This window comes from Pteropus medius, unplaced genomic scaffold (genome assembly GCF_902729225.1).
Source record: "Pteropus medius unplaced genomic scaffold, Ma_sr-lr_union100, whole genome shotgun sequence".
NCBI classification, from domain to species: domain Eukaryota; kingdom Metazoa; phylum Chordata; class Mammalia; order Chiroptera; family Pteropodidae; genus Pteropus; species Pteropus medius.
In genome coordinates, this window is record NW_024342473.1 from 7,801,377 (window position 1) to 7,814,227 (window position 12,851).

General features: G+C 30.8%; 1 protein-coding gene and 1 non-coding gene across 3 annotated transcripts in view; both read left to right on the forward strand.

Annotated features, from left to right (window-relative positions):
• Positions 1-12,574, forward strand: part of ERO1A (endoplasmic reticulum oxidoreductase 1 alpha) — a 43,858-nt gene extending 31,284 nt beyond the window's left edge. For both annotated transcript variants that reach the window (XM_039865114.1, XM_039865113.1), the window contains 3 exons: positions 8,068-8,154; positions 8,242-8,375; positions 9,560-12,574. In XM_039865114.1, the coding sequence (XP_039721048.1) occupies positions 8,068-8,154; positions 8,242-8,375; positions 9,560-9,620 (282 nt within the window). In that variant the 3' untranslated portion in view covers positions 9,621-12,574. The remainder of the gene's footprint in view (positions 1-8,067; positions 8,155-8,241; positions 8,376-9,559) is intronic.
• LOC120604799 (5S ribosomal RNA) lies at positions 3,593-3,711 on the forward strand. Its single transcript, XR_005653425.1, has one exon. It is a non-coding gene; the product is annotated as a 5S ribosomal RNA (ribosomal RNA).
• Positions 12,575-12,851: the final 277 nt, after the last annotated feature.

Genomic DNA, 12,851 nt, shown 5'->3' on the forward strand with positions numbered 1-12,851 from the left:
AGGCATGATCACAGTGTTGATCTGGTTTCCAAGGCTTAACTTAACCATTTAAGTTAATTGTAATTCTAAAAATTTTAACATATTTTTGGTTTACTTTATCTTTTTAAGAATCTTTTTTTTTTGCTTTATGAGTAAGATTGGAATGATTTTTGTTATTCTTAAGGTCACGTGTTTAACAATATTAAATAAAAGACTAAGTAGTACTTAGCTTTAGTCTAGCTAGATGAAATTGCTAAATTTGCTAAAGTGAAGTATCACTTTCCTCTTCCTCACAATTCTCTATCTTCTGAACATTATTTTTATGAATTGCTTTTGCATTATGTCTAAATAACAGAATACTAAAGTCTGATAACATTGCTATTTTATTATTATACTTTATATTATATTATAGTAATGATAGCAGCTAAATAAAATACTGAATCAACTGTACTATTGGGAAGAGAAATAAATCTGTAACAATGAGATTATTTTTCCAAAGATACCTATTTTGTTACTGTTAGTGGTGATCCTATAATTTTCAGTTTTTAGTAACCTTATTCTACCTTGGTATTCCTGGTCCTATGCTATATTTCAGCAACATCAGAGGAGACTATTTCGGTTTTTCAATACTATTTGAAGATCTTTCATCAGAGAAAAGATTGTTAACCTGTGGAGGCTGTCCTTAGAGAAACTATCTTATTTATGACTATAAGTAATCATTTGGTCAAATGTGAAAAAGTTATCTCTGACAGCTGTCATATTAGGTGATTATCTAACTGGATCAGAATCAGGTCAAGTTGAAAATAGCTACTTCAGGATTATAAAACTGAACTAAAAATTTCATCAGAAGGCTAGGTCTCAAACAATATTATACTCCTGGCTCCCCTCCAATTCATGGTCCAAAACTTGAAAGAAAATGCTAAAGGTTTTTTATAAGGAAGCACATCACTTGTAATCCCATAACCCTAAAATAATTGATAATGATAATGGCTAAGACTACATGCCAGTACTCTTCTAAGCAATTTACAAATATGATTTCATTTAATCCTTCTAATAATTCTAGGAGTTATTATTTTTATCTCCATTTTATAGACAGGGAAAAATGAGTCCTAGAGTGGTTTAACAACTTAGCTAAAATTATATGACTTATAAGTAGCAGAATTTGAATTCAAATCAGGCAGCTTGGCTCCATGGTCCATGTTCTTAGTTACTAGGTCATACTGCCCCTCTGTTAACATTTGACAATTATTATTATTAATATATGTATATTTTCATAGTAGGTATATTTATACATTTGTACATTATTATTCCCATTGTCTACTTGCTTCCCTAGCCTATATCTTAGTCACCTCAGGCTGCTCTAACAAAATGCCATAGACTGGTGATTTAAACTAAAGACATTTATTTTCTCACAGTTCTGGAGGCTAGAGATCCAAGGTCAGGTTGCCAGCAGCTATGGTTCCTGGTGAGGACCCTCCTCCTGCCTTGCAGATAGCCCGCTTTCTTGCTTTATCCTCGCATGGCACAGAGATAGAGTTCAGATCTCTTCTTATAAAAATACCAATTCTATCAGGGGGACCCCACCCTCCTGACCTCAACTAAATCTAATCACCTCCCAAAAGCCTACCTCCAAATACCATCATTCATAGAGTTAGGGCTTCAACATATGAATTATAGGGGGGTCACAAATATCCATAACAGCCTGGATTTTTAGAAATGGATCTACTAGATCAAAGGATATGGACATTTTAGGCTCTTGATACATATATATGACCAGATTGCTTTTTGTCATTGAAAGGATGTGCTAACTTACACCCACAATCAATGTGCCAGCTAGTTTTACCTGACCCTTGTCAGCATTAAATATTATCATATTTTTATCTTTACTATTAAAAGTGGTATCTCTATAGTTTTAATTTGTACTTTTTATTAATAGTGAGATTGAGCAATTTCTATTATTAATATTTGTATTTTTTACTTTGTGAATTCTCTATATTATTTGCTCTTTTGCGGGGGTGGGGGGATCATTTTTTAATTGAAGAAATTATTAAAATTTTTCCCCCCCCATCCACCTTTCCTCTGGTAACCACTAGTCTATAGTCCATGTCCATGAGTCTCTGTTTGTTTGTCCTGTTCATTTGTTGCTTTTAGGTTTATATCCCACATATAAGTGATATCATGTGATTTTCAACTTTTTCTGTCTGGATTATTTTGCTCAGTATGATGATTTCAAGGTCTATTCATGTTGTTGCATTATTTGCTCATTTTTAATGGGTACTTTCACATTTTTATTCAGTTTATGAGATTTTTACATATTTAGGATATTCTTTGTTGTGATTGCAACATACATTTTACCCACTTTGTTGTTTGCAATTTGCTTTTGTGAAGTTTTATGACAAACAGCTTTTTAAAATTTTCAAATAGTCTAATTTATTGCTTATTCTCTTTGTTATTTCTTCCATTACTTTTATACCCATTTGGTTCATTTTTAATATTACTATAAGCAACTTCAGTCAAAAGAACTATATAGTACAATGTTTGCCACCTCTAGCAAATGCATACTTAGAATCTTTAAGTAGTTATAATTATTTCTTATGATGTCTTTTTATATATTATTTCAAATAAACATTTTCATGTATTGTTATTTTCGACATTCTTGTCATTTTAGTTTTATATCATTCTACAATGTTAACTAGTTATATAGTATTCTATCATGTAACTTAGGCATTATTGTACATTTTGATTATTCCATGTTTTAAAAATTTCCTATAATTATAATCATCTATCTACAAATTATACCTCCCCCAATATTGAGTTATTTTTTTAGAGCATAATTCTAAAGATATAAGTATATGAACAGTGATCATATTAGGTCATAGAATATGTGACATTTGGTTTTTGTAACATTTCTTTGTTCTGCTTTTTGAAATATTGACTGGCATATAATACTATGAGCTATATACAAATAACACACCTCCAATTTTACTTTGTTATTTTACTTTTCAAATTTAAAAAACTATATAATGAGTTTTTAATTTTCATAGCATGAGCTGTTATCAAGGCTAAGTATTTTTCCATGTATTGATTTACTATTTAAATTCTGTTTTGACCTCCTATAGAACACTTTATTCTGAAAGTTATGAGAGTGAGGCTACCTAAGGCTATGCTAAAACCTTCTAAAGACTGACCAGGAGAGTGGTACTTAACTGAATCTACACTAATAATGTTTCTCCTTCATTTGGAGAAATTGCAAATAAACTTTGGACCATTTGAAAAACATTTTGGCATTTTTACAATCTTGTGACTTATTTTTCTTTTAATTTCAGAAAACACTTTTTACAGTTGGCTGGAAGGTAATTGGAAACAAACAAATTTAAATGAAATTTTTTCTCATTTTTAAAGATATGAAATTAATTTTATAATCTGACAAGTTTCACAATTACTTTTCTTAGGCCTCTGTGTAGAAAAAAGAGCATTTTACAGACTTATATCTGGCCTACATGCAAGCATTAATGTTCATTTGAGTGCACGATACCTTCTGCAAGGTATGTTCCATTCACTTTTATTCATTTTACCATACTTATTTTCAGGTATTCTCAAAATGTCATTTACTGTCTATGGCCATGCCACCCTGAATGTGCCCGATCTCATCTGATCTCGGAAGCTAAGCAGGGTGGGGCCTGATTAGTATTTGGATGGGAGACCACCTAGGAAGACCAGGTGCTGTAGGCATTAAAAAAATTAAAAAATGTCATTTACCTAAACAGGAAAAAATTGACTCTGTTGAATATTAGGCAAAAAAAATTCATTATTAAATGGTAGCAATCAGGAATATAGGAACTATAGATACAATAGGGAAAAGTTCAGCATTATTTTAGCTTTCTACTTTCTTTTAAGAAGCTGCTCAAAATTTTACACATCACTTTGGAAATGTTCTTTTGTTGTGGGAATTAAAATAACTTCTAACAGCACAGTTTGTTACTCATTAAAAATTACTCTTGCATTTGTGTGCTAACTTCAAGTATGGAGTTTAATAGGTAAAAGCATTTTCTGCTGCTCTTTATGCTTTAAGAACGCTGTTGAAAAATGACACCATGGTTGATTTTCATCAGTAACATATTTCTTCTGGAATTAAAGTATTTCTTACCTCTTAGTAATAAAATACAGTAACTTAAAAAAAAAATAGGGCTTGAAAACCTGGTTTCTCTGTAAAATATTATTTTCCTTTTATGAATGGGTTCTAGAAGCTAAAATAATATAGAACTATTAAAGCCTACATTATATAAAACAGTTTTCATAGTTATAGTAGTGTGTATTTTAAAATATAAAATGACATTAACTTCTGCAGGCATAAATAACCTAGGTAAAATGAAATTTACTTAATTTAAAAATTCAAATTAAAAATTCAATTCTTCTTTCTTCTCAGATACCTGGTTAGAAAAAAAATGGGGACACAACATTACAGAATTTCAGCAGCGGTTTGATGGAATTTTGACTGAAGGAGAAGGTCCAAGAAGGCTTAAGAACTTGTATTTTCTCTACTTAATCGAATTAAAAGCTTTATCTAAAGTGGTACCATTCTTTGAGCGCCCAGATTTTCAACTCTTCACTGGAAATAAAGTTCAGGATGCAGAAAACAAAATGTTACTTCTGGAAGTACTTCATGAAATCAAGTAAATTATATTATTACAATGTATACATTAATAGAAGAGTGACAAGTGGTATCCAGATTTAAATTCTTAAATATTCACTTCAGAGAAAGAAAAACTGTTTAAAAAATAATTAAAAGCTAATTTTGTTAATAGGTCTTTTAGAATTGTTTTGTTTTTGTTTTTGTTTTCACATAGCTATTAAAAGGCATATATTTTCAGTTTTAAGAGCCATTCTTTTAGTAGTTGATACCTGCATTATTTTCATATTTAGTTGAACAGGTTAGGTTTGAGACCAAAATTCTACTATATTATAGTTAGCTTTTAGATTTGAGGGTAAGAATTTGTGTGGGGGCATCAGAATGTTGATTTTTCTGTATTTTCTACTCTATTTTAATTACATTATTCATCACTGACCAGCAAAATGTTATAGTAGCGGGACTTTTAATATTTTATAATATATGGAAATGAATATTCTATTTTAAAATGCAGGTCATTTCCTTTGCATTTTGATGAGAATTCATTTTTTGCTGGAGATAAAAAAGAAGCTAACAAACTAAAGGTAATTATTTTTATTCTGTAATTTTTAGATACAAACTCTTAGGCAGGTATGAATCTAGGCCCACGTTTTATACTTAACAATAAATCTTTACATACGTACTGAAATTGTAAGAAAGGAAGTCTAATGTCAGGTCCAACATAAAATCTAGTTTGTTTTATGTTCAAAATAACAACTGAAATCCATGTGTCACTGCACACTTTACAGATGGCTTTCATATCAATGATGTCATGCAACAAATAGAGGTTATAAATTAAAGGAAAAGGATCTAGATCATGAGTGGCACTATTTGTCTTTGGCTGATGAGAATTCTGAAAATGGTTTTGGTTAAATTACAGGGTCCTTGTTAGGGAGAGAAGGCAGTGTTTTGTCATTCATCTTACTCAGTGTGACTAAAGGCATTTAGGAATGCTAGCATGCAGTTGTGGAAAGAACGGAAGACCTGATACCCCACAAAATGGGGTTTGGTTTTGCCATGCCTCTTTTAAAAAATTTGCTCATTTATTTATATTTTTAATTTTTCAATTACAGTTGACATATAGTATTATATTAATTTAGGTGCACAGTTTGCCTTGCCTCTTAATAGAAGTATAACCTCAAGCAAGACCATCTTTGTGTATCTTTGCATCAAAATGCTACAAATATAAAATATTACTAGATTTATTAAATGCTTATTATGTACACAGAGTATGATTTTTGTCATTAAAGGGAGAGACAGCTTCTACCCTCAAGGGATTGCTAGCCTATTTGGGAGTCAAGTAAAATTATATTACTGTTACAAAGCTGTAGGTAAGTAAAGGCAGGTGAGCTTCAGGAGCACTGGGCTTGATCTAATTTAATCAGAATATTTTTAACAGTCTTCCTCTAGTTCTTATTCTTAGTTTCTTTCTATAAAGAATCTGATTTTATGCAGTTTGCAGACAAAATGCTTTTTGCACTCAGTTTTTTGCTGTTAGATAATAGTTATTTTTGACCTCTCATCTACCTCCTACTTAAAGCATTCTTGCTAGAAATACATACCTCAGTGCTTATATAACCTCCTCCAAAGCTTCCAGGAACTTAGAAGTGAGAGGAAAGATGCTGTAATGACTTTTTTCCCTACTATTTTCAATATCTTTCTTATTTTTAGGATACTTACTGGTTTATTGGAGAGTGTTTTGGCATCCACTCTTTTTATATTTTGCAGATTAGAAATATTTCTCACAATATTTTAATTTTATCGGAATGGAAACACTCAAGTTTGATGTCCTATGGAGTTTAACAGATAATTTTTCTGAATCCTTATACAAGAAAGGAGTTAAAAAACAAGAAAACTTGTTAATATCATAGATTTACTTCTTTAAAAAAGTAGTTTATGGTGAACATCATTGATTTGAATAGTAACATAAGTTCATTTTAAAATCTCATCTTGTCTCCTTTTTACTCTATCAGTGTATGGTTAGAAATAGAGGACTTGCATGAAAGAGAATTGTTTAGTGTTCAATTCAAAATGGAATAGGATTTCACTTGAAAGCTTATAAAACATTTGAGAATAATTGGATGAGAATTTTTTGTGTGTGTGAGAACCACAGCAAGCTGATTATTCTACCTACTGACTGTAATTTTAAGTGTTGACCTAAAAACTACATAAACAAGGAGAATTTGTAAGCTATTTAGGTCTTGGTTATTTTAAGGATCACAAATTTTTCTGATCTGAGATCACTTTGGAATATAATCACTTTATTGGATACTGATTGTTATTTGTGGAAGTCAGAAGGTTTTTATTGTCTTCTGAGTTAGTAAATTTCTAGCTTATTAATCTGATTCTACCATAGTAAGTTCACTTAAGCACTGTGCTTGGTTTTAATTTTACAGTGCTCTTTTGGCTATTGTAAGCAACCACGCTTACTCTCTGTGTATGCCGTACAAAGATTTACTCAAGAGCTACTACATTCAAGTATTCGAATTAACAAACATAGATTTAAATACAGAATTCAGACAATGTCTACAAAAGCAAGCACAATCTTTTATAACAGATTCCTTTACAAAACACAAAATATAGAATATTGCTAACATATGGTAATTAGTAATAATTTGGGCTTTGTAGTAATACAAAATTTGTATTAATAAAGATACAAGATCTGGGATCCTATTAAAGATCTTTTACATATTACAGCTGTTTCACAGTCTCAAGGTGAATGAAGCATCTGGGAAAAGACTATCCCCAGAGTAAATTGCGGTCTGCTTTAAATAGTGGGTTCTAATCTTAGCAGATTTATTCCCATTTTCAGATCTTTGGTACTCTTCTTTTCTGGTTGAGCCCAGTGTGTAGTTTATCACATTAAAAAAAAGAGAGAGAATATGCTTCCCAAATTATAGGACTATTGGTATAACTATTATGAAGCCAAAGGTTTTTATTTTTTTTCTTCCTCCCTCCTGCTTTTTTTTTTTTTTTTTTTTGGTAAATGATGCCATCCAACCCCTCTCCCCCATCTCCCAATATTGGCATATAGTTAATAATAAAATACAACAGAAAACCTCAACTCAGTTACCTTTGTATATATTTGCAGATAGTTTAGCTTTGGAATCAGGTAGGTCTGAGGTCTAAGTTTTCTGTTTACCACGTATGAGAAATTACCTAACCTGGCTGAACCTTTTATTTTAATTCAGTAGGTATATATTATAATAATATCTCCTTTTGGATTTGTGGTGAAGAAGAAATGAAATTGTATATATAGATTCTGGTGTGTAGTAGGTGTTCAGTGAATGTTGATTTTAATTCCCTTTCCTTTTTTGGTACTCTATAGTGCTTTGTATAGTGTTAGGCACATAGAAGACACTCAGAAATTAGTATTTGACCATATACTACAGCTTAATACAATTTTGTTAAATTGTTTTTAGGAGGAATTTCGACTGCATTTTAGAAATATTTCAAGAATCATGGATTGTGTTGGTTGTTTCAAATGTAGACTGTGGGGAAAGCTTCAGGTAAGCAAATGTAACTCAGCTTTTATTTTTGAATTATTCCTTGCACAAATAATTTGTTGATTTTTCTTTTTCTTATTTCTATTATAGACTCAGGGTTTGGGTACTGCTCTGAAGATCTTGTTTTCTGAAAAACTGATAGCAAATATGCCAGAAAGTGGTCCCAGTTTTGAATTCCATCTAACTAGACAAGAAATAGTGTCATTATTTAACGCATTTGGAAGGTTAGTTTGAATGTACTGCAATTCTTTCTGCTAGCCAAGTAAGTCTAATGCAACATGTATACTTTCAGATAAAACTGGGTAAGGAATATCCTTTATGGTGAAATTATCTCACTATAGAATTTTATGATCTTAAATGAAATACATTAAGTATGTCGACATAATCATGATTAATATACTGATTTATTTCAATATTCATCTTTCTGAATTTGTATATTTTTCCTAGTTATTTAAAAGTAATTTTTTTATGGTGCCCCCCAATTTTTTTAAGCCCCTGGGAAAATCATGTTGTTTAATATAGGTGTACCTGTAAAGTTTCTTTGTGAATTCACCATTATGTAAAAAGGTTAATAATTCTTTTAAAAATAATTTCAAAAAAATTACTAGAAGATAAACTTGAAAAATAAGGAGTTTACAATATAAAATTTAAGTAAAGTGCATTTCCTTCTGGCTTATCATATGTAAAAAATTTAGAGATTTATAAAAACTAATATCGTCTAAAGACTGCATTTCTTCACTTAAAACAATTTTGATTTTTATACTTTGGGTTTAAAATAATTGACCCTCAAAATTATTTTATAGTACACAGAAGCTTGATAGTTATATTTCATTGAGAAGTCTCCTTTTTTCATGGTGGAGAGCAGAATTAAAGTACATTTGAAATAATGAACAAACTTTACTTTTTATAAAAATTAGTGAAAATAATTTGGTCACACGTTTACTATTCTTACTCTTTAAAGTCAAAAAGCTTTGATTCTTTGTATATTTACTAAATATGGTATATTGATTAGTTTTCAGTACTCATATACTTATGCATATTTAAAATGAGTATTATAATGCTTATATACTTTATACTTATGTACTTTAAATGCTAAACATATGAATATACTTATGATTACTTAAAACACCTAAGTATTTTAATATTGATGTACTTTGCAATTCTGTATTTTAAAACTTAAACACTGAGTTATGAATATGTGAAAATTACTAATTTCTAGGCAAGATTATCTTAGTTTTACTACATGAAGTTAAGAACTAAAGTACATCAAAGTAGATTAAATGGTTTATGTGCCTTTAAATTTGTTGAAATAAAGTTTTTTCTTTGCTCTAAAGATGCAAAGTGAGTAAGTTACAGAGAAAAGTTATCTAAGATTGTTTTTGAGTGAAATTTTGCTTTTTGGTTACAGAATTTCTACAAGTGTGAAAGAATTAGAAAACTTCAGGAACTTGTTACAAAATATTCATTAAAGAAAAGGAGCTGAATTGTGCCTGTTTCTGGATAATGGAGGTCAAAGAGTGGAATTTCATTCAAAGGCATAATAACAATGACAGTCTTAAAGCAAACATTTTACATAAAGCTGCTTTTGTAAAAGGAGAATTATATTGTTTTAAGTAAACAAATTTTTTAAATTGTGTTAAGTCTATGTATAATATTATTGTAAGTAAAAGTAACATTTGATAATGTGGTACACATTTTAAAGTTTAATATTGAATAAAATCAGGATTATTAAATTTACATATGGTAAAACTTAGGTAAACGATGTTTTAAGTCTCTCAAACTGAAATTTTGTGTAAGAAGATGTAATATAAGTAAAACTATGGCCAATGTGACAGGTGTTTAATAGAAAAATGCTGAGGAGGCTCTTGAATAAAGCATAATTAACAGCTTAAAAGTTTTCAATACTTTGAGTTAACAGAATTAGTAAATAAAAATACAGAATGCCCAGTTAAATTTGAATTTCAGATAAACAACAAATAGTTTTTTAATATGAGTATGTTGCATGCAATATTAGGGATATACTTATACCAAAAAATTTTTCCTTATTTAAAATTCAAATTTAACTTGGAGTCCTGTGTTTTATCTAAAATACATTGGTATGAAACAAATCACTTTTAGAATTATATTACTATTTTGACTGGCTTGTTTTGGTGTGTAGAAAGATACAATGACAACCAAAATGCATAGGGTATTTCTAAAAATGTGAGTTTAATAGATTTATATATTTATTCTCATAATACTTTACCTAATACTGAATACAATTTAGGGAAAACTTTTTATTTTTATATAATTTTAAATTCACGGGAAGGTTTCCAGGATAATACAAAGAACTCTTTTACCCAGATTCACTAAGTGTTCATACTTGCTTTATCTTTCATGCTCTCTCTGTGTGTATACACATATTATTTTTTTCTCAATCATTTGAAAGTCAGTTACAAGCATCATGCCCTTTGAACCCTAACTACTTCAGTGTGTAGTACTGAATAATTTATTTAAAATTATTTTTTCAGAAAAAAGTAGAACTGTAGTATGATAAGCCTTAGAATAAGGAATCACTTTGAGTTCCAATCTGAAGTTCTTTTTGAGTTTTGTTGCCCTTTTAATGCTTGATCTGTATAGGGCATGTAATTTTTGTTTTGTTGTACATAAGATTCATTTCCTTTTTCTCTCTAAAACTAAACTGTAATTTTGGGAGGTTTCCATTAGTAGAAGCTCTTCAATGATAAAAATATTTGAATGGATTGAGGAATTTTTATCACATTGTAATTGTAGGGAAGAAAGAAACTGTATACCTCAAAATCATGTGCCTCTTTATATGTTCTTATTAGGTATACTATGTTGAGATGCTATATTATTAATAAAGCAGGGTTTACTTATATAATGGTTTAGAAATGTCATTTTACACTGCTGTATACTTTTTCTTCTCTCTGTCCCCAAGGACCGGTATAATGCCAAGCACATAGTGGGTATCCAATGTTTGTTGAATGAATGTATGAATATGTATTCAGTATATTTTAAATGAATAATCACAGAGCTAAGTTTAACAATATGTGTTATAGTTTTCTTTCCCCCCTCATTTGAATAGGCCAAGAAAAGAAACACATTAACCTACTAGTTAAGTCAATACTCTTGGAGACTCAAAGACCATGAAGTGAGCACCATATATAAAAGTTTAAAGACATTTGTAGTACTCTGAAGATATGGTTGATTGGTTTAAATGGTAATTTTGTCTGTATACCTCTCTCTCATGCCCCCACCTTTTGACAATGAATTTTTTGGAAAGAATATTCCAATCTTCACTTTGTAACTTCTCACTTGCTCCATAACTAAAATCTGGCATTTGGCTCCATAGTTCTTAACAATCTCTTCCTTTGAAATCTAAAATCCCAGTTCTAAATCCATAGTTCAGTTCACAAGGCATTTCTTATTTAACTTTTTTTCTGCATTTGACACTATCCCCTTTGCCCCCGGTTTCCTTTTATTTCACTAGCTCCTGGATAACTCCTTTTTAGCATCTTTTCATTTATGCCTTAAATGTTATTCCTCAGGCTTTCATTCTTGCTCTCTTAAAAACCACTACTTCTCACTTTTGGGTAACTCCAATGATTTCTAAATCCCTATCTTTAGCCCAGACTTGTCAATCCATCTGTCTACCACATATATTTCGTTGGTTGTCCCACAGATACCTGAATGTCTTAAAACAATCATTCTCTCCCAAATCTACTCTTACGCCTATTTTCCTTATTCTGGTTACATTCTGAACTATGAATGTCTAAATTCTCTAGGCTCACTCCTCTCCTCCATCTTCCTATCCAGTTAGTGTCTAAGCACTACAGGTTTTTCTCTCCATATATGATACATCACTGTCTTTCCACTTTCATTGCTCTTACCTAAAGTACTAACCTGTCTCCTTATAGCCAGCCTGTCTCCTCTTTTTGCTCCAAAATGCTACCAGAGTGGGTTTTCTAGAAGCACTCTAACAAGGTCCTCAGTCCCATCTCCCCTAGACCCCATGTTCTGATAAAACTGACTTACAGTTCTTCAAATGCACCATACTTTGGTCAGGCCTCCATATTTTGGTGCATGCTGTTCTCTTTGCTTTTAGCACCCTTGCCATCCTTCTCCACTTGGAAAATTTCTATGTATCCCTGCAGGCTCAGCATAAAGCATCACCTCTGTGAAATCTCTCTTGTTCCATACAAGGAGGACCATATCTAACTTTTGTGTGTCACCACTGTAATGACAACCTACCTCTATTGTGTCACTTATTGTACTGTATTGTCTTTTTTAAGCCTCCTTTACTAGAATGTGAGCCCCTTAAGGGCAGGAAAAAGAACTTTATCCATTTTTGCATCTCCATAGCATAGTTTTTGTTATATGAACATTTAATAAATGTTTGTTGAATAAATTGTTTTTAAAATGACTTTATTATATTAGGTCATACTTTCACTCCAAATATTCTTTACACTGGGTCAGTAGACTCCCAAGGATTTGTGGACTTTAGGGGGTCAATAAAGCTCCCGAAATTATATTCAAAATTTGGTGTGGTATTGGCAGGTTATGAAAGGAGTCTATTATGGAAAAAAAGAGTGAGACCTCTTCGTTCAGGAGAAAAGGCAACATTGCTGAGGAATTTCTTGAATAATCAAAGAATAGCTGCCCAAGACTATAGGCTAGATAAATTTATTCCTGTTTAAAAT